At 33.0% G+C, this 19,482-nt stretch overlaps 2 protein-coding genes across 2 annotated transcripts; both read right to left on the bottom strand.

The window, feature by feature from the left end:
• Positions 1-8,557: 8,557 nt before the first annotated feature.
• Positions 8,558-12,656, bottom strand: LOC111716139 (mycosubtilin synthase subunit C). The gene is made up of 3 exons (XM_023491564.1): positions 10,132-12,656; positions 9,938-10,076; positions 8,558-8,909 (listed from the first exon to the last, which is right to left on the bottom strand). The coding sequence occupies exons 1-3, from the start codon at positions 12,606-12,608 to the stop codon at positions 8,802-8,804; spliced, it is 2,724 nt and encodes a 907-aa protein (XP_023347332.1). The 5' UTR covers positions 12,609-12,656; the 3' UTR covers positions 8,558-8,801.
• Positions 12,657-12,726: 70 nt separating this feature from the next.
• Positions 12,727-13,569, bottom strand: LOC111716137 (aquaporin-11). Its single transcript, XM_023491562.1, has one exon. It carries the CDS (start codon positions 13,567-13,569, stop codon positions 12,727-12,729), a length of 843 nt encoding a protein of 280 aa, XP_023347330.1.
• Between the last annotated feature and the right edge of the window lie 5,913 nt (positions 13,570-19,482).

Raw genomic sequence — 19,482 nt, 5'->3', positions numbered from 1 at the left:
ATTTATAAAGATCTTTATTGCTGGCTGACGTCACAGCTGACGTGACGTCAGAGTAGGAGAAAGCAAACATAAAGAAAAGGATGGATGGGGGAGGGGGGGGTTGATAGCTTTTATAATTAATTTTAAAATAGTTGAATTTTACAAAAGAAAGAATGATGAATTATTGCTAAAAGTGTAATGTTGAATGATAATTTTTGGAAAATATTTTTGTTATTTTCTTGATTTCCGATATTTTCCTAATATTGGAAATATTTCATGGATAATAAGAATTATTTTAGAGACTTCTTTACTCCCTCCACTGTTCTTGGTCCCCTTATCCCTGCACCCTACCCTGTTCTTGGTCACCTTATCCCTGAACCCAACACTGTTCTTGGTTTCCTTATCCCTGCTCCCTCCCCTGTTCTTGGATTCCTTTTCACTGCTCCCTCCCCTGTTCTTGGTCACCTTATCCTTGCTCCATACCCTGTTTTTGGCCCCCTTCCCCTTCCCTGCTTCCTCGCCTCTAATTGTTCCCCCTTTTCCTGCTCCCTTCCCTATTCTTGGTCACCCTTCCCTCCTCCCTCAATTATTCTTTTAGGCCTTTCCCTCTGCTCCCTCCACTATTCTTAGTCCCCCTTTTCGGGCTTCCTTCACTATTCTTGGTCCCCCTTCCCTGCTCCCTCAACTATTCTTTTAGGCCTTTCCCTCTGCTCCCTCCACTATTCTTGGTCCCCCTTTTCCTGCTCCCTTCACTATTCTTAGTCCCTCTTTTCCTGCTCCCTTCACTATTCTTGGTCACCCTTCCCTCCTCCCTCAACTATTCTTTTAGGCCTTTCCCTCTGCTCTCTCCACTTTTATTTGACTCCCTAATATTTGTTTCTTCCCGATCCTTTGCTCCCGCCACTATTCTTGGTTTCTCCTTTTCTGCTCCTATCACTATTCATGCTCCCTCCCCAGTTCTTGGTCCCTTTATCACTGCTCCCTCCCATGTTCTTGGTCCGCTTATCCCTGTCCCCTTCCATGTTCTTGGTTGCCAAATCCCTGCTCCCTCCCATGTTCTTGGTCACCTTATCTCTGCTCCCTACCATGTTCTTGGTTCCCATATCCCTGCTTCCTCCCCTGTTCTTGGTCCATTTATCCCTGCTCCCTACCATGTTCTTGGTTCCCATCATCCCTGCTTCCTCCCCAGTTCTTGGTCCCCTTATCCCTGCTCTCTACCATGTTCTTGGTTCCCTTATCCCTGATCCCTACCATGTTCTTGGTCCCTTTATCCTTGCTCCCTCCCCTGTTCTTAGTCCCCCTTATCTCTGCTTTCTTCACTATTCATGTTCACCCTTATCTCTGCTCCCTCCACTATTCTTGGTCCCCCTTTTCCTGCTTCCTTCGCTATTCTTGGTCCCTCTATTCTGCTCCCTCCACTATTCTTGGTCCCCCTATTCTGCTCCCTCCACTATTCTTGGTCCCCCTATTCTGCTCCCTCCACTATTCTTGGTCCCCCTTTTCTGCTCCCTCCACTATTCTTGGTCCCCCTATTCTGCTCCCTCCACTATTCTTGGTCCCCCTTTTCTGCTCCCTCCACTTTTCTTTGACCCCCTTATATTTGTTTCTCCCGATCCTCTTACTTCCATTGATCTCTCTCATTTTCTTTAATCACTTCCTTTTCTTCAATCACCTCCATTTCCTTTGACAACTGTCTTCAACTGTCTTCAACTGTCTTCAACTGTCTTCAACTGTCTTCAACTGTCTTCAACTGTCTTCAACTGCCTTCAACTGTCTTTAACGGTCTTTTTTCAGAAAGTTTTAAATATTTAAAATATCAGGGAGAATGTTCTTCATCTTATCTATCTTTGAACATATTTTTTGTTCTTATACTTTCCATGTTTCCATAATACTTACTATATCTGATCTATATCCATCTATCAATGTATACTTTTCTCAACTATTTGTTTACTTTCATCAATTTCTAACTTTTTTATTTAATCAAGCACTGATAGAAAACAGTCTAGTTAAATAGACAGATAGATGGATAGAGAGTATGGTAAAAAGATAGACAGACAGACATGCAGGCAGATAGATAGATAGATAGAAAGAGTCATTAACTTTTTTCTAAAGTATATAAAACGTTGAATTCTGTTATTTTACTATTTGGGAACCAAATACCTTTTATAGTTCTCCTTCTAACCCTGCGAACCATAAATCCTGAAAACCACTAAAACCTATTTTGACAGTTTCGTGGTCTCAGCAATTTTATCAAAGGAGGATATTTTGAATCAATTCTCTTCCATGTGGATTCCTAGTTCCTATATAATGTCAGCCTCTATCATTTTATTCTTCTATGGTCCGGCAACTTCAACAACCCAAGGAAATATGTCCTAGTTCCTATATAATGTCAGCCTCTATCATTTTATTCTTCTATGGTCCGGCAACTTCAACAACCCAAGGAAATATGTCCTTATAGTTCCTATATCATGTCAACCTCTATCATTTTATTCTTCTATGGCCCGGCAACTTCAACAATCAAAGAAAAAAGTGTAAAACGGCCATTTTGTTGTACTGTTTCCATACTGCAGGTGTACTTCACATATTTGTGCTATATAACCTGTTGGGCCCTGGAATATCATTTTATAGAAAATCTAAAATTAATATTAAAAGAAAACCAAATTATGAAAAAGGCTGGTTTCAAAATTGACCAGTGATCATTTCACATAGACTCTATGCCTTTCACTTTACAAACGAAGATTTTCCTCAATCACTATAAATCAAATGATGTTTTTTTCACCTAATTCATTTTATAACGTTTATTTACCAGCTTTAAAAAAATCTAAATTGAAATTGATAGTCTAGGGAACATACTGTATTGATATACTCTACTGCATATAATTTGTGAACATTTACATGATTTGTACACTTTGAACTCCCTTTCAGGCTGAAAGGGACTGACAAAATTCATACCGAGGGATTATCAAAATTCCACTCTAATATATATTCTATTCTCTTTGTCAACAACCCAAGGAAATATGTACGGTCAAAATTTAAAAAAAGTGCCTAGCTAAAAAGTCAATCTGCGAAATTTTCAGTTTTACAATTACAAAGAAAAATTTTGCAGCTTGAAAAGCGAAAATTAAACACTAGACTTGTTACTAAAAAAAGTTTTGATATTTACAATTGTATATAATTTATAAATGTAATCTATATCTATTCAGTGCTCTAAGACACATATCTATGTTAAAATATTAATCTATTCATATATCTAGTTTTATATATGATAATATCTATATCTATTTAGTGTTCTAAGCATATACGATTATCAACCAATCAATCAAAGCATGATGAATGGTGAGGGACTGTGCACTAAGACATTAATATTTTTATGTCATATATATTCATTACATGATATAAGATACAGGATACAGGATATTACAAGACATAGGATACAGGATACAGAATATTACAAGATATAGGATACAGGCTAATACAAAATATGAAATACAGGATATAGGATATTACTGGATATAGGATACAGGCTATTACAAGATATAGAATGCAGGATATTACAAGATATAGGATACAGGAAATTAAAAGATATAGGATATACGACACAGGATATTACAAGATATAGGATATACGACACAGGATATTACAAGATATATGGATACAGGATATTACTAAATTTAGGATTTACGACACAGGATATTGCAAGATACAGGATACAGGATATTACAAGATATAGAATACAGGATATTACAAGATATAGAATACAGGATATTACTAGACATAGGATAGAGGATATTACAAGATATAGAATACAGGATATTACTAGATATAGGATACAGAACACAGGCATTGAGATTACGGATGCAGGACAAAAGTAAAGTACAGTTTATCGAGATGTAATTCTAATATATTTGATCTGTATGTTCTTTTGGAATTAAATATCTTTGCATTTTATGGTTTCTCTTACCGATTTTTGTTATCAGTCAACTAGGAAATATAGATACATGCAATCATGTTTAATCGATAAATAAAAACATGATACGGTAATCTCCGCTAAATCCTACTATATCTTCGGTCAGTGTACTGCACAATAGTGCAGAATGCACCGAAAGCTTTGTTGGGGGCAAGCATCGACACAGATTGCGTATCTCCTTTCACAGGGTGGGCTTCGTAGGCCTAAGTTGACCCGGCACGACATGCTACGTTTTAACGATGGTTCTAGAGTGCCATCTCACGGCCACTTGTTGAACATAATACCTATTTTAAAGAAATACTCCAATTTCAAACATGAAACATAACATTCATGAATTCCGTTTTTTTAAGATTTTGTGTTTTGTATCCAAAGGATCCTTAAATATCCCTGAATACAGATGTTTGCTGATTGATCGTGTACAGTACTTGTACACAATAGGAAAATATCGCATATTTTAGCTGATAATCGATTTTTGTAACTCTCTTATCTCTGGGGGCAAGGTAATAAGGCAAGGAAAGTTAATAGCTGTTGCATATTCTCTGCGATCATATTCAAACCAGTTCTCTCTGGGCGGTGTTTGTGAACAAGAATAAATGTATCTGTGTTCTTTTTGTATCCAAGGAAGATAAAAGCATTCAATTTTGAAAAATTTGATCATTCACATAATAGTTTCCTATTTTCAGAATATTTCATTGATTTTTCATGTGAAAATGGATCCCGTGTCTGGCTGTGACATCGTCTTGTGTTTACTTTACCGCCCAGAGACAGTAAAATGCAGTACGAAAAATTATAATTCTTTGGTTGGGGTGATACACCAGATAAGAGAGATATGTTTAAATCTAAATTTAAACAGATATTTGATCTCAGAAATCAATGTAAATATATGTAATATACAGTGGGATTTAAAAACTATGAAGAGGAAGACGACTTTTATACTCAAATTTTTCTTTTTAAAAGTCGAAAGGATATGAAACACAGCAGCTGTTTCAGACCAAATATCAAAACATGTCGATTTTCAAGCTTTAGGCAAACTTGTAACATCATCAAGAGCAAATGAGATTGCTTAAATGTCGTCTTTCTATTCCGAAGTTTTAAAGGTCTCTCTGTAAGGTCTTTTTATTATACGTGATGAATTAATACCAACCAATAAAATATTAATTATATAACTAGGTTGAACAGAAAATATAATAAAGTCAAATTATGGCTTTATCCATGTACATTTATATCCAGAGAGAACTAAATCAATGAATTTAACCATCTCGTTGGATTAAACAAATATTTGAATTAGGATATTAAAAATACACCATTAAACACAGCAACATTACAAAGTATAGATTTTTTACAATGGAAGATTTGATCAATACCTAGAATTCTAACCAACCGTCCAACCATCCAACCATTCTTTATTCTTGCTCCCAAACATCCTTTACACCTACTCCCAACCATCCAACAATCCTTGATCCTTGCTCCCAACCATTCAACCACCTTTATCCTTGCTCCTAACAATCCAGTTATCCTTTATCTTTGATCCCTACCATCCAATCATCCTATATTTTGCTGCCAACCATCAAAACATCCTTTATCCTTGCTCTCAACTATCCAACTATCCCAACCCCCTACATTTGATAATTATTTCACTCAAATCTTCCTTTCATTATTTCTCCTTTTTCATTAAATAGTTAATAATTAATTTAGCTTCTCCAGCTTTTATCTGTATTTGATATTTACAGGAGAGGTAATCAAATAATTTATTTATAGCATCCTTCACATTTCTTTATCAGTTTATCTTGCCTTTCCAAAATAACTTTCGATGCCAAAAAAAAGAACCAACTACAACGCTCGATGTGCATCCTGTCCGTATCGACATATTTTTTAAATTTTAGTCAAAGAGAAAAGTTTTTATTTCAGGGGTGAAAATGCAGTCCAAAATTAGGTCTCACTAACTTTTAACCAGGGCCCCTAATTTACCATGACATACCCCTGGATCCCCAAACAATACACCCNAGATAGATAGATAGATAGATAGATAGATAGATAGATAGATAGATAGATAGATAGATAGATAGATAGATAGATAGATAGATAGATAGATAGATAGATAGATAGATAGATAGATAGATAGATAGATAGATATATAGATAAATCTGTTTTAATTCACGCATTTTTTCAATTATAAAAAATTTTGACATTCTTTTCGGGGCAATTTATTTTATTTTAAAAAAAATCTTTCCTGGGGTCGCTTTGTCGTTTTGACGTTTATTGGATGCCGCAAACAGACAAACAAACAGACAGGGAAAATAAATATACATATAGATATATGTTTTTATCTTCTTTTTTTTTCACTGTTAGAGAATATTTTAATATATTTGGTTCAGTTGGAATACAAAATGTTTTACATTCAGGTTTTTGTGTAAAAAGTTTGCGACTCTGACAGATTTATTTCTATACATATCACATTGCATAGATTCAATCAAATATTGTTTTACAGCAAAAAGTTTGTTCTTTTCTTTTCTATGATATTGTTTCTTATCCATTTTATTCTTTTCGAATATCTTTTTACTCCATATCATTTTAATTAATTTTCAAAATCCACAAAATTATTAGTTTAGCCGTTTTCAAAGAAAAATGGCATGCTTCAAGAGCAAGGGTAGTTTTATTTATTTCATATTTACACATATATCCGGCCTTGTGCTGACCTGAGATGGAATTTAAATAATTTGAGCCGCGGTTTAAATCTGCCAAAACCCGGTTTAAATTAAGCGCCGGCTTCAATCTTGAAACATTTGATACAATTTTAAGTGGAACCAACCATATTTAAGCCACGGCTTAAATTTAAACCGCCGTTCAAATTCTTTAAATTCGGCCACTGGTCTCAAATATTTGTATTACTTCATATGATCCTTTTTAAAGATTTAAGGTTGTTAGTTCAAAATTTGAAAATGTAAAAAAAAGGCATTAATAATAATAATCCATTAAAAAGTTAAAATTGTTTATGGGATGCGAGATATAAAAATAAAATATAAGAGATGAAATTTGATTACAATCCAGAATAGAAAATGTTCAAGCAAACTAAAAAGGTTTTGATTATTAAATCTAGTTTTAAAGACCTTACAAGAAAATATAGTCAAAATAATGTGGCATGTCTGATCCATAAAAGTACCTTTCAAACCTTTGTCTGATCATCCATTATGGAGATATCTTCATAAATTCTCATGATTCTCACAATTGGATAATCTTTAAGGATCCAGAGGCCGAATTTAAAGAATTTGACCGGCGGCTTAAATTTAAGCCGCGGCTCAAATATGGTATGGTTGGAAATATTGAATATTCAATATCTGCTTGGTTTCACTTAAAATTGTATTCAATGTTTCAAGATTTAAGCTGGCGCTCACTTGAAACCGGTTTTTGGCAGCTAAAATTCATTAAATTCGGACACTGGAATCAAAATCTAAGATTATTTTAGACTATAATTTGTCTTGAACTTTTACTATAGCACAAATATTCAAATTTTTCTAAAAAAATGTGTAGATATCTAAAACAATTTAATAGAATCTTTAAAAAAGGATTTTATATATTTTGATTTTTTTATAGCTTTAACATGATTGTTAATTATATAAATACAAATTTTCAGTTGTAAGTAAATTTCTAACTCTTTAATTTTGATTTTCAAGAACAAATTTGTATTAACCCCCCCCCCCTGGAAAGTATCGTAACACACACACTTGTATGCCGAGTCCATTAGCGTCTGATCCTATCAGGGTTCAGTCATTTGTTTTGTGTCCATTCTGAACCAATAAAAATTGCATGGCGGTAACATCTATCTTTCTATCTATACTCATCATCCAATTAGAGTTAAATCCTTCAAACGGCGCTATACACTAAATGTATTTACTTCTATTGAAACTGAAGTGGCAAGCCACCCCTGTATATATTCTGTGCATGTAAAAAAATTTTATTATATTTTTCAATCACAATACCATTCACTGACAACAGCCTACTTTGTACTTATGCTTGTCTGGGTGAACATTTGTCTGTTTGTCTATCTATCTGCTTATGGGTCTATCAAGCTATCTAGATAAATATTTGCCTGTCTGGGTGGGTGTCTGTCTCCGTATCCATCTCGCTGTCTGCATATGTAATAAATAGCTGTCTGTCTGCTAGTCTGGACCATTCTGACAGTGTCTGGGCATCTTATTTTTGACTCATTGTCTGACAACCTCGTTTTCTGTTTCATTTTATAACATTCGAGGTATTAGACTTTTTATATTTTATATTTTTATCGTGTTTCATGTTTCAAATCTTCTAGAATTTTGCAAAATACTCCACTATAAACTGAAGATTGAAAAAGCACTTTACATCTTTTAAATCTTCCTTTCAAGTATAAATGGCTTTGCAATGGAAAACCAAGGGCAAGTCCAGGCGACGTTTCAAATGGGCCCAATCTAAAAAGTCAATGCATAATTTGCATAGTATGAAGTTTTGAACAGGATTAAATTGGTGTTTAGACTATTCAAGGAAGAAATGATTGGAACTAACCATTTAGGTCTTTAGTTTCATACACTACACCGTTTTTCGTTTGAAAATTTATTTTTAATATAAGAAACATTACTGATTATATACTTAGGATTGCTGAAATGAAATATTACAAATATTTTAGTGATAAATTAATGTGTGTATCTAAACGTAATAAAAAAAGTTAAATACTAAAAATTTGTTAGGCCTCAGTTCAGTAAATATGACAATTTAAGCAAAAATGTTACCCAAATGTTATTTCTACTAATTTTAATGTGCATTTGTATTTATGAAAAAATAAATGAATGTCTAACTTGTGAAGGCATTACAATTTGCAAAAATGTTAAAACTTTAAAATTGCAATTTCAGTCACTAAATCGTCAGGTGCTTCGCCAAAAGGTCTGCAGCCATTTTCATCCTCGTACTGGTTGACTTGTATTGTAGACAAAATCTTAAAATAGCATTATTCAGAACTGTTTGTCTTAAACGTTTGTTTTAATCTTAAGAATAAATCTATTTAGATAAATACAGATCATAAAGTGCCACCTTTTCTCCATTTGATTGATTGATTTATTGATTGAACTACTGAATACTAATTTCATGACTAATAGGAGTTTCTCTTTAAAGGGACCGTTCACTTATTTGGGTAATTTCAGGGTAAACTAAACAGCCTATTCGCTCTTGATTGGTAATAGTCTTACTTTTCAAAGACAACTGTGGCCGGAGAAAAAGCCGATTTTTCGTTCAGAATTCGAGCTCAAAGGGACGGTCCCTCTCTATAGACACTAATTGATGTTTTCTTCAGTATGTTGTGAATCAAAATAAATAAACATCTGATCGTTAATTGTAAATGTCATTATTTTTTAATTTTTGTTGTTTTTTAACTTTCTATTTCTAAAATAACACTATTTCATCGCATTCAAAATTGTGTATTGCCTGTGTAAAAAGCTGAATTGAACGCGGCATGACAAATGAAAAGTTGTGCACATACGCGAACAAAATCTACAAAATCTACGAACCAAAATATGAGTTATGATTAATTGATTGTTTTAGAGACGTCGTCTTTGTATACATATTTTACATGTTTTAATACGAAAAACGTAAATTTCTTGCTAACTCAAATATCTAAAGTTTTCATATAATAGTTCATTATAACGAACACATAATGACATTAAAATAAAATAAATTTAAATTTTATTGGGCTGCTGTTACTGAAAAAAACATCAAATAGTGTCTATAGAGAGGGACCGTCCCTTTCAGCTCAAATTCTGAACAAAAAATCGGCTTTTTCTCCGGCCACAGTTGTCTTTGAAAAGTAAGACTATTACCAATCAAGAGCGAATAGGCTGTTTAGTTTACCCTGAAATTACCCAAATAAGTGAACGGTCCCTTTAAGAGACAAACACTTTCAGATCAGATTTTCTAATGTCTATAAAACCCATCCATATCTCTGCAAATGTAATACATTCATTTGTTTACCTGATACTTCAGTGTTCTTGATATCAGCTGGGTTAGCCGGTTTGCATTTGCTGTAAAGATTCCCAAAAATCCACGCTCTCTTCCCTTACGAATATTTTCCTGCTCCATGAAAAGTGCCACTCTAATGTTCTCTAAGGGACTGAAAAAAAATGTTTGAGTAAAACGACTTCTTTAATGGAAATTGAAATTCATACCTTAGATTTTTAGAAGTTCCCAGCATACTAGTGTAAATGAACTTTCCCATTTCCTTAGGAATATGCTTTTCCTTGAGGGGTTCTTCAACAGACTCCAGGAATTCAACAACAGACATAGGAACCTCATCTACAGCTTCAGGATGTTCAGGTGTGTGATCCTCTTCACCATTTTTACCAGCAGATTGTTCCAAATCATTCATGTTTCTTGAAAATGCTGCTCTAGCACATAAAGGAGCAGCTTCAGATGACCTGGCATCAAAGTTTAGACATGCTGCGATAGGGATATTTTTCTTGTCATACACAACTATGCTAAGGTTTGCTGCTAGCAGGGAGGGCCATAATACCTCAAGTTGTTCAATAAGAACTTCATATGTGACAGTAGCCAGGGTTGTTAGATCTCCCTTTTCAGCAAAACTGCGACTCATCATGTCTAGCACAATAGCTTTATGCTCTTCTTTTAGGTCACCGCTGGAATATTCATTCTCTTCACTCATTTTCTTCAGAACGTGATCCAAATCTTCCTGAATTTCACCAGCAGTAAGATGTTTGATTACATCTTTGAGTTTAGCACTCATGACAAAGTTAGTGACTGAAATATTGTAACCATGGTCACTAATCTTACTAATTACCATCACCATGTTTATTGAGTCTCCACCTATGTTAAAGAAATTATCCTCTAGTGTTGGCTTGTGATTAGGATTCTGTATGACAGATGCAACTGAGCTAAGCAAAACCTTTGCCATTGCATGATCATTCTCCTCTATTTCTTTAAGATCTTCCTCACCAAATTCAAATTGACTGCAGGACAAAGAATCTTCATACTTCTGTAGCAAAACCTGCCTATCAATCTTTCCATTTACAAGGAGTGGAAAACTATTAAGCTTGATTAGTTTTGGCATCATATAATCAGGAAGTACTGATGACAAGTGAACTTCAAGCTTTGGTTCAGGCATTACAAACCCTTCCTTTACAGTGTAAAAGCAGAGAACTTTTTGGTTAGGCATTCCTGGACTGAAACAAAGAACAGTGGCTTTTGTTACAGATATCACATCAGTTACAGCTTTCTCAATTTCAGATAAATCAACCCTGTGACCTCTGATCTTGACTTGAGAATCTGCTCTTCCTTGAAAGTAGAGACGACTGTTCTTATTGATTGCAAAGTCTCCTGTTTTATATAGTATTTTGTAATCATCCTTTGCTTCACAATGTGGATTTGTTAGGAACCCACCCTCTTTAGCACCAACATAACCTGCACCTAGATTTCGGCTTGCAATATATAAGTTACCAATCGTTCCTTCATTAACAGGCTGTAGGTTATCATCAAAAATGTAGGCTTTAGTGTTATCAACAGGGTAGCCTATGGGTATTTTATCATCCATGCTGACATCCAACACATTTTCCTTTGATTTAAAAGTTTCATAAGTTACATCCATAATTTCAGTTGAGCCATAAAAATTTGATATCATGTGGTCTTGGGGAAAATAATCAAAGAAAGAGAGAAGGATATCTTTTGTGACAGGTTCAGCAGAGCAGTCCCAGATCTTGACAAATTGCAGCCTTTTCCTCTGCTTGTTCAAACGGCAGAAGGCCAGAATGTTTCGGACCAACGAAGTTACAACAAATACTCGACCAATTTTGAACTCTTCAAGCTTATTAACAAAGTCTTCAACATTTTGTGTAACTTTAGTAGGAAAAATTACCAGCTTTTTCCCTGAAAGCAGAGGAGACCATATCTCTGTAACAGAATCAACAAAAGTCAGAGTTGTTTTAAATACACATACCTCATCTTCAGAATATGGGAAGCATCTCCATTGCCAAAAGAATCTATTGCATGCTGCTCTATGAACATGCCTTACTCCTTTTGGAGTACCTGTACTACCAGATGTATAAAGAACGGAATAAAGACGACTTCCTTTTAAAGAGTTGTTCAATATTTGATTAGATGGCAGGTTGAGGATGGAAGTGTTTGTTTTATAGGCTTCCTCAATCATTTCTTTGTATTGAAAAATTGGCCTCTTCTTGGTAATGGCCAATTCTTTTTGAGCTTTTACCAAGATGTCAGACTTGGCATTGGTCATCAGCATGATTGGTTGAGCTTCATTAATGATATGCTGAACTCTCCCCTCAGGCCAATTTGGAGCTAACGGAACATAGGCTAAACCTGCTTTAAACAAAGCTAAGATGGTGATGATAAGACTTTCATCAGGAACAAACCTTAATCCAACAATGTAATCTCCATCCTGATTGGGCAGCATTCCTTCTTTTTTAACCTTTCGCAAAATCAATCTTGCCAACACATTTGCTTTCTCATTTAGCTCTTTAAATGTAAGTTCTGCCTTGGTTTCAGCATGAATTACAGCCACCTTATTTTGGAGATCCAAGTTCTCTTCTAATTGATCCTCAAATAGTTTGCTGATAACCGTATCCTGGGGATGATCATGCTCTTCACCAGTAAGACACCAACTTTCCAGCTTCATGATTGTGTAACTAAATAGAATAAAAAATTTGGTAAAAGGAAGTAAAGTAAATGAAAAGTGCAAAAAAAGATTTATTAAAATTTAATATTTGCTAAAAAAAACTGCAAGAAAGAGCATATTAAATATTATGTGCATGATCTTCAACAAGAGGTAATGCTTCTTCAATTCCTTTCACTTTGACTGATTTATGGCCTCTGTGTCTCCAAGTTAGTGCCATAATAAGCTTCTTAACATATGGAGAAGTATACATTGCCAACACTGCACCCAATGTAGCCCCAACCCAGTAAACTACTATGTGGTCTAGAACAGTTACATCACGTAACACTCCGATGCATCCAAAGGTTCTTGCAAAGGCTAGTAAAGGTTGGAAAAACCCTCCAGTATGATGAAAGCAAACAATAACTAGAGACATAGTGATGCCAGAGCTTGCAAAGATTCTCCAGTGAACTGATACTTTTGAAAAAAGCTCAAAATCAAATATTATTGTAGCTGCTATGTTACATAAAAGTGAGCCTGTAAACTCATACAGAAATCCAACCCAGGTTAGGTCAGCTAGCCATGCAGTACATCTTCCATAGGCTGTCCAGTATGCTCTCCCAATATGGATTGGAGTCAAACCAAAGTCCCAGACATAAGACTGCCAGCGGAAAAATACTGATCCACCCAGAAACTGGAATATAATTCTGATACATGCATCCTTGGTTGAAATATATCCTTTTAATAAGGCTAGAAGATGATTATATGGACAAGAAGCACAATCTATTTTAAATCTGTAGGTTTTAATGATCATGCACATGAAGGCCAGCACTGCCCATATTGGTTCTCCATACTGATGAAATATTGTGATGAGTTCCCAAGAAATAATGCAAGCTTCTCCAGCAGATATGAAGTCTAAGATAACGCTCTTGAAAAGTCCTGGAATGACATTGTGGATAATGAGACGATACGCAATTTCACACATTATCATTGACACAACAATTACCAGCAATGATACCACAATTCCAGGTAGAATTATGAACTTGAACTCTGCAATCATTTTCGTTAAGCTGAAGTAATCATTGTCAGTTGCAGGAATTGGAATATATGGCTGAGTTGTCCATAGCAATGACTCATTTGTATAGATGAGTGGAATAAAGTCTGTCTGTTCATCTGAAGATTTAGGTTTTTTTGAAGAACTTATTAACGCAGTTACTGAAGATGCTAAAGATGAAAGTTCTGATGTAAGATTGCTTTGTCCTGATTTACTAATAGTTTTATTAACTTGAAAAAACTTGAGTTTGTGATGCATGGAGAGGGTAAAGGTGTTTACTAACCTGAGTTTTCCCATGGATTATTTGACACCTGAAGCAATTGAAACATATATTGAGAAATAAACTGATGACAAAGCAAATATAACAAGTGTAAATGTTTTCTTTAAGTGAAAAAGAAAAGTGTACAATTTTTATGAGGGGGGATTAAAATAAAACTGAGAGTAAAACTTTTACGTTTACTGAAGTTTTTAAGCCTAATGGCTTTTGTTAAATAATAATATTTACTTGACTTTATCATGCAATTAGTTGTGTTCAAACTTAATCATTATTCATAAAACTAAAAATAATTTTGCAAAGATTATTAAAGAAATAAAGGGAATCAAGAAATATTTAAAAGGAATTGAATCTTTGCCATAAACTAAAATTTTTAAACCATTGCATCTTTTAAACCTTTGATATTTCAAGCAATTAGATTATTTAATCTAACATAATTGATAGTTTGAAGTATCTAAGGTCTCCGACATTGGGTTAACAAAGATACAGGGATTAAAAATATCAGAGTTTATGACAAAGACTTAATGCTTAAAAAAATGCTTGTATACCTAAATTAAACCAATAGTTTGATTTATTTCAGAAATTTTAACGTGGTGAATCTAGTGTAAAAAAATTATCTAAAACAGCTCTTTGTACTTTTTCTCACTAAAGCTACAAACAAACGCCGTGCATTTTTTTAAAGGGGCCGGCTGTAAAGGAAAAATGAAAGGGGGTATAGGATGAAACCTGAGAATCTCAGGCGTTAAACGATACATATAAAACATCTATCTGATATAAAACTGTTTCAAATTCATGCGAAAATTCGTTTATATGCAATTGTGTATTAAAGTTGTAATATTAAATAGATCATATTCAACAAATAAGCACTAGATGTCTTATGTGTATCGTACAGCTCCTGAGTATCTCAGGTTTAAGCCTATACCCCCTTTTTATTTTTCCTTTACAGTCCCTTTAAAGAAGATGCTTAGTTCTACAAAAAAGGCTTAGTGCGTTGGTGAGGTAAAACCAACGACCGAGGCGATGTTTTGTTTCAAAATTTACCCAGTCTTAAAATTTAGTTAAATTTTTTTAAGATGTCAAGATCTCGGCCCATACATTTTCCCACTTTCTATGTTAGGCTTAAGCTGAAACTATTTTTAAGATGTACATGCATTGCATTCAGCTTGTATTCACATTTATGTATCTATTCTCCCAAGATTTGTGTGTGGAAAAAGTGTTGAAATTTGAATAAATTTGAATAAAGGCTTCACCAAGTTCATTTATGTTTCCACAGTGGGATTCAATGCTCATAAACTACCAAAGAGATTTGTACAGTGGGGAGAGAGGGGGATCAGAGAAACTAGATTTTTTTAAGGTTTACTTCAAATTGAAATTCACTAAACAAGCAAAAAAATAATAAAAAACATTTTAAAATAGGGGTTGATTTGTGGATTAAATTTGATAAATGATTGTGGTATTTCAAGTATTTGAACTTATTTGAACTTGAAATGTGATGTAAACAATGTAAACAAATATTTCCCTGACTTTAAACATAAAATTTTAATGAATTTTAACTCCTGAATAATCTTATTTCTATTATATTTTTCTGAAAAGTTGTCTTATGAAGTAAATGAGGAAGATGTTTGTATCATCTTTCATCATATTTTATTTCCCTAGGTTTTTATTAGTGTTTTTTTTTCTTTAAATAAGAGATTTTTAGTCAATCTTTAGACGATAATTTATTTATATTATCAAAAAATATCAAAAACGCAAATCTTAGAAACAGAAACGATTTTTATATTCCTAGAACTTTATACTCACAATTTCCCTAAAATATGATATGAAAATAAACGACACTTTTCTAAGCTTTTAAATATCAATCTTATTTCGAATTTTTAACAGAATTTAATTGAAGATTTTTATCAGCAGAACAAATGTTTTAATTCTAACACATGCTATGTTTGCAAATTCCTTCCTCCAATAAAATGGATGTTTAAAAAGCAAAAATGTATTTTATCTTAAACTGATACAATTTTGATTTAACTTTTAAAAGTGCGTTTTATGCTTTTTTCGTTAGGATATTTTCTAAATTGAAAAATTTTATATTTCAAATAATGAATAGAGAGTAGTTACTAAAAGTCATAAATACTGAATTTTCTTTTAAAAAGTACATTTCATGCTTTTCCTTGACAGCTCTTGTATAACTTATATAAAAGATGTTATGTAAAAAATAATGAAAGTGAATTCTATTTTTTTGTGAAGATTATTTCTGTTTTTAACATGATTTTTATTTTCTTTTACTGTCAAATTATCTCTTCAGCCATCAAATAAAATATTGATATATGATTTAAAAGTACATTTCACGTTTACAATAAGAATAAAAAAGTGGCTATATTCAAATTTCCACTGAAGTATATTTATGTTTAGAATAAAATAATATTGCCAACTTATGGTGAAATGACTTACTTTTTAAAAGTACTTTTCGTGTTTTGAAGCTCACTGTTATAGTTTTAAAGTTTATTTGTAAAAAAGACAAAAACATTATGAGATGTAAATGCCCGATTCACAAAGGTACCCTTGAAACCTTTATCTGATAAACATTTAACATGTGGAAGATATTGTCGTTTTTCTATGTTTAAAATATATAATTCGGTTATTTTCTATATGTTTTCCATAAATAGAAATGCGCGAGTCTCTTTACAAAATAATTTTCGTGCTTTACCTTCCGGATGTTTTAACGCCTGTAAAACTGCACACAAAAGTGCACGAATTGTTCTGAATATTTAGACAAAATGTGATATATAATATAATAAAAAAGAAGTACAAATATTTGGTCGCTGATCCAGCAAAAATACTGCTGACGGGGAATGTAAACAAGATAGATTGTAAACTATAGGAAACCAGAAAACAACTGTTTTATTCAAATGTTGTAATGGAATATTCTATATATTTCAGTTCGCTTAGAAAACTGCAATAGTAGTGTAGCATTCTATATTTTAGTTGTGTATTATTCTATAGTTTAGTAGTCTAGTTGTGTAGTATTCTGTAGTTTAGTATTCTAGAGTTTAGTTGTTTATTTTTGTAGTATTCTAGAGTTTAGTAGTTTAGTTGTGTAGTATTCTAAAGTTTAGAAGTTTAGGTTTGCAGTATTCTAGAGTTTAGTGGATTAGTTGTGTAGCACTCTAGAGTTTAGTAGTTTAGTTGCGTATTATTCTAGAGTTTAGAAGTTTAGGTTTGCAGTATTCTAGAGTTTAGTGGATTAGTTGTGTAGCACTCTAGAGTTTAGTAGTTTAGTTGTGTAGTATTCTAGAGTGTAGAAGTTTAGGTTCGTAGTATTCTAGAGTTTAGTAGTTTAGTTGTGTAGTATTCTAGAGTTTAGAAGTTTAGGTTCGCAGTATTCTAGAGTTTAGTGGATTAGTTGTGTAGTACTCTAGAGTTTACTAGTTTAGTTTTTTTTGGATAAATTACATATTTTTCCTCTTTGCTTAGTCCTTATAGTAATTTGGGCTTGAGTAATAATTTTTGACAAAGGAATTGAAGTTTGTTTTATATTGTAATTTTCAAACTAATTCATTTTTGAAACCTGGTACTGAACACTAAGACTGATCAAAATCCGTTTATGAACTGCAAGTTTTTGAAAATTAACGGAAGAGTATGCTAACGAACGGCAAAATCATTGAAATCAATGTGCAAACGGAAATAACGGTTCATTGAAAAATAAAAAATTTAGGTTTCCCAAAAAAATGTACGAATGTGTTTTTAAATAACAGCGATTTAAGTCAAATTTTTTACTGAAAATAGAAAAGAAATTATGCACTTTTATGTGCCTTTGCGTGTTTGATTTTTTTATATGTTGTCTTAAAATTTTATGAAATAATCGTGAACGACTTTCACCATTAAAGATTTCTAAATTATCTTCCGTTAAAGGTGTTAATAAAATTGAGACTGAAACTGAAACTTTGAGAAATAACGGAAAATGCCGTTAGCTGAACGTTCAGTTCATAGCTAAAGAACGAACTCGACCTGAAAAGTTGTTTTTGAACGATTTTATCTAATCGTTAATGTAACAAGTTCTGCTGAAGACGTTTGATGACAACTGTAATATTATTATATTATAAAGATTTATTCACACACAAAGATATAAATACATATATGAATGGTGTTGTAAAAATTTGTTTAAATAAATTTTTTTGAAAATACAGGTTTCCAAAAGAAAAGAGAAAAAATATGCAAAATTATACACAAATAGAAAACATTGATTTTTACTCACTACATAACATTATCATTTCAGTTATTACGTAATCATCGAATCCTTCAATTATTCATTCTTGTACTTAAAAGTTCTTGTAAAACCGGAACTTTCCATTCATGTTCCAATGGGACATCAAAATATTTCATTTGTTTCTTAACTAACATTTTACTAAGATCGGAAGGATTTACAAAACAATCATTTGCAATACAAAATAAATTTATGCCAATAACTGTGTTGAGGTCATTTTTACATAAATTAGAAAGAAATCTAATGCAAAGCTTAGAACTTGCTTTAAAAGTCTCATAGAAAGACACACATCTGCTAGCTAACATAGTTTTTACATGTAAACATTGTGAAATACTTTCAATCAAGTACCTATGCGTATCTCTAGGTACATTAAAAAGAATTCGAATAGCAGTATTCCATGCTGTATACAATTTTGAAACACATTGGGAACTGAAGTCCCAAATACTAGATCCATAAAAACTACAACAGTAAATATTGTACAGTTTCAAAATAACAACAGGACTGTTAAAATAAAACTCTTGGTTAAGGGAATGAATTTTTGAAATGAAAATAACTCTTTTTTATTGCAATCTATGGTCATTGAATTATCACTTTGAAGAACATTTCCTAAATGTTTTAAGTCGTTAACAAATGGTAAAGGTAATTCATTCAATAAAATTGGGGTTATTTCATTGTAATTAATCCTTTCTTTAGAAAAAATAAGGCATTTAGTTTTACATTTTTCGATTCGAATATTTGTACTAAATTTCAGCTTAGTAGCTTTGGCAAAATTTTCACAAATTTTCACCATTTCCTGAAGACCTGTTCTGCTAGGAGAAAGCAGGATAATATCATCTGCATATACCCAGATGCCCATATAGACACCCTGGATTTGGCATCCAATAGTTGAACATCGTAATAACTTGATAATTTTGTCAATGTAAATACAGAATAGCACAGGGGAAGAAACTGCTCCTTGTGTGACTCCATTTTGTTCATTGAAGGTATTTGAGAACGCATTACCCCATCTAACATTACATTTTTGATTTGAGTAAATGAACATTAAACACCTTAATGCTAGAGGTGAAACACCCCTCTCCAATAACTCTGTGAAGAGCACTTCCCATGACACAAGATCAAATGCCTTACTCAGATCCATTGCACAAGCATAAACTGCTCTACCAGCTCTGTTGTAATAATCCACTACAGAGTTGACCCCCCAGCTGCACAGTGTAAATTTGAAATATCGAAGATTTGCAAAGAAAGAGCTTAACAAATCTAAGTTTTTATTGCAGAAGAGTAATGTTTATTATTGATTAGGTTAAAAGTAATT

Source organism: Eurytemora carolleeae, unplaced genomic scaffold (genome assembly GCF_000591075.1).
Source record: "Eurytemora carolleeae unplaced genomic scaffold, Eaff_2.0 scaffold1618, whole genome shotgun sequence".
Lineage (NCBI taxonomy): Eukaryota > Metazoa > Arthropoda > Copepoda > Calanoida > Temoridae > Eurytemora > Eurytemora carolleeae.
Note: the sequence above shows the minus strand (reverse complement) of the source record. Positions and strands in the feature narration are given on the sequence as shown.

Coding starts and splice junctions, on each gene's coding strand:
- LOC111716137 (XM_023491562.1), bottom strand. CDS start 13,569: ATGTGTGAAATTGCGTATCGTCTCATTATCCACAATGTCATTCCAGGA.
- LOC111716139 (XM_023491564.1), bottom strand. CDS start 12,608: ATGAAGCTGGAAAGTTGGTGTCTTACTGGTGAAGAGCATGATCATCCC. Junction 10,077..10,131: donor GGAACTTCTAAAAATCTAAG/GTATGAATTTCA, acceptor ATTTTTTTTCAG/TCCCTTAGAGAACATTAGAG. Junction 8,910..9,937: donor CAAGAACACTGAAGTATCAG/GTAAACAAATGA, acceptor TGCTATTTTAAG/ATTTTGTCTACAATACAAGT.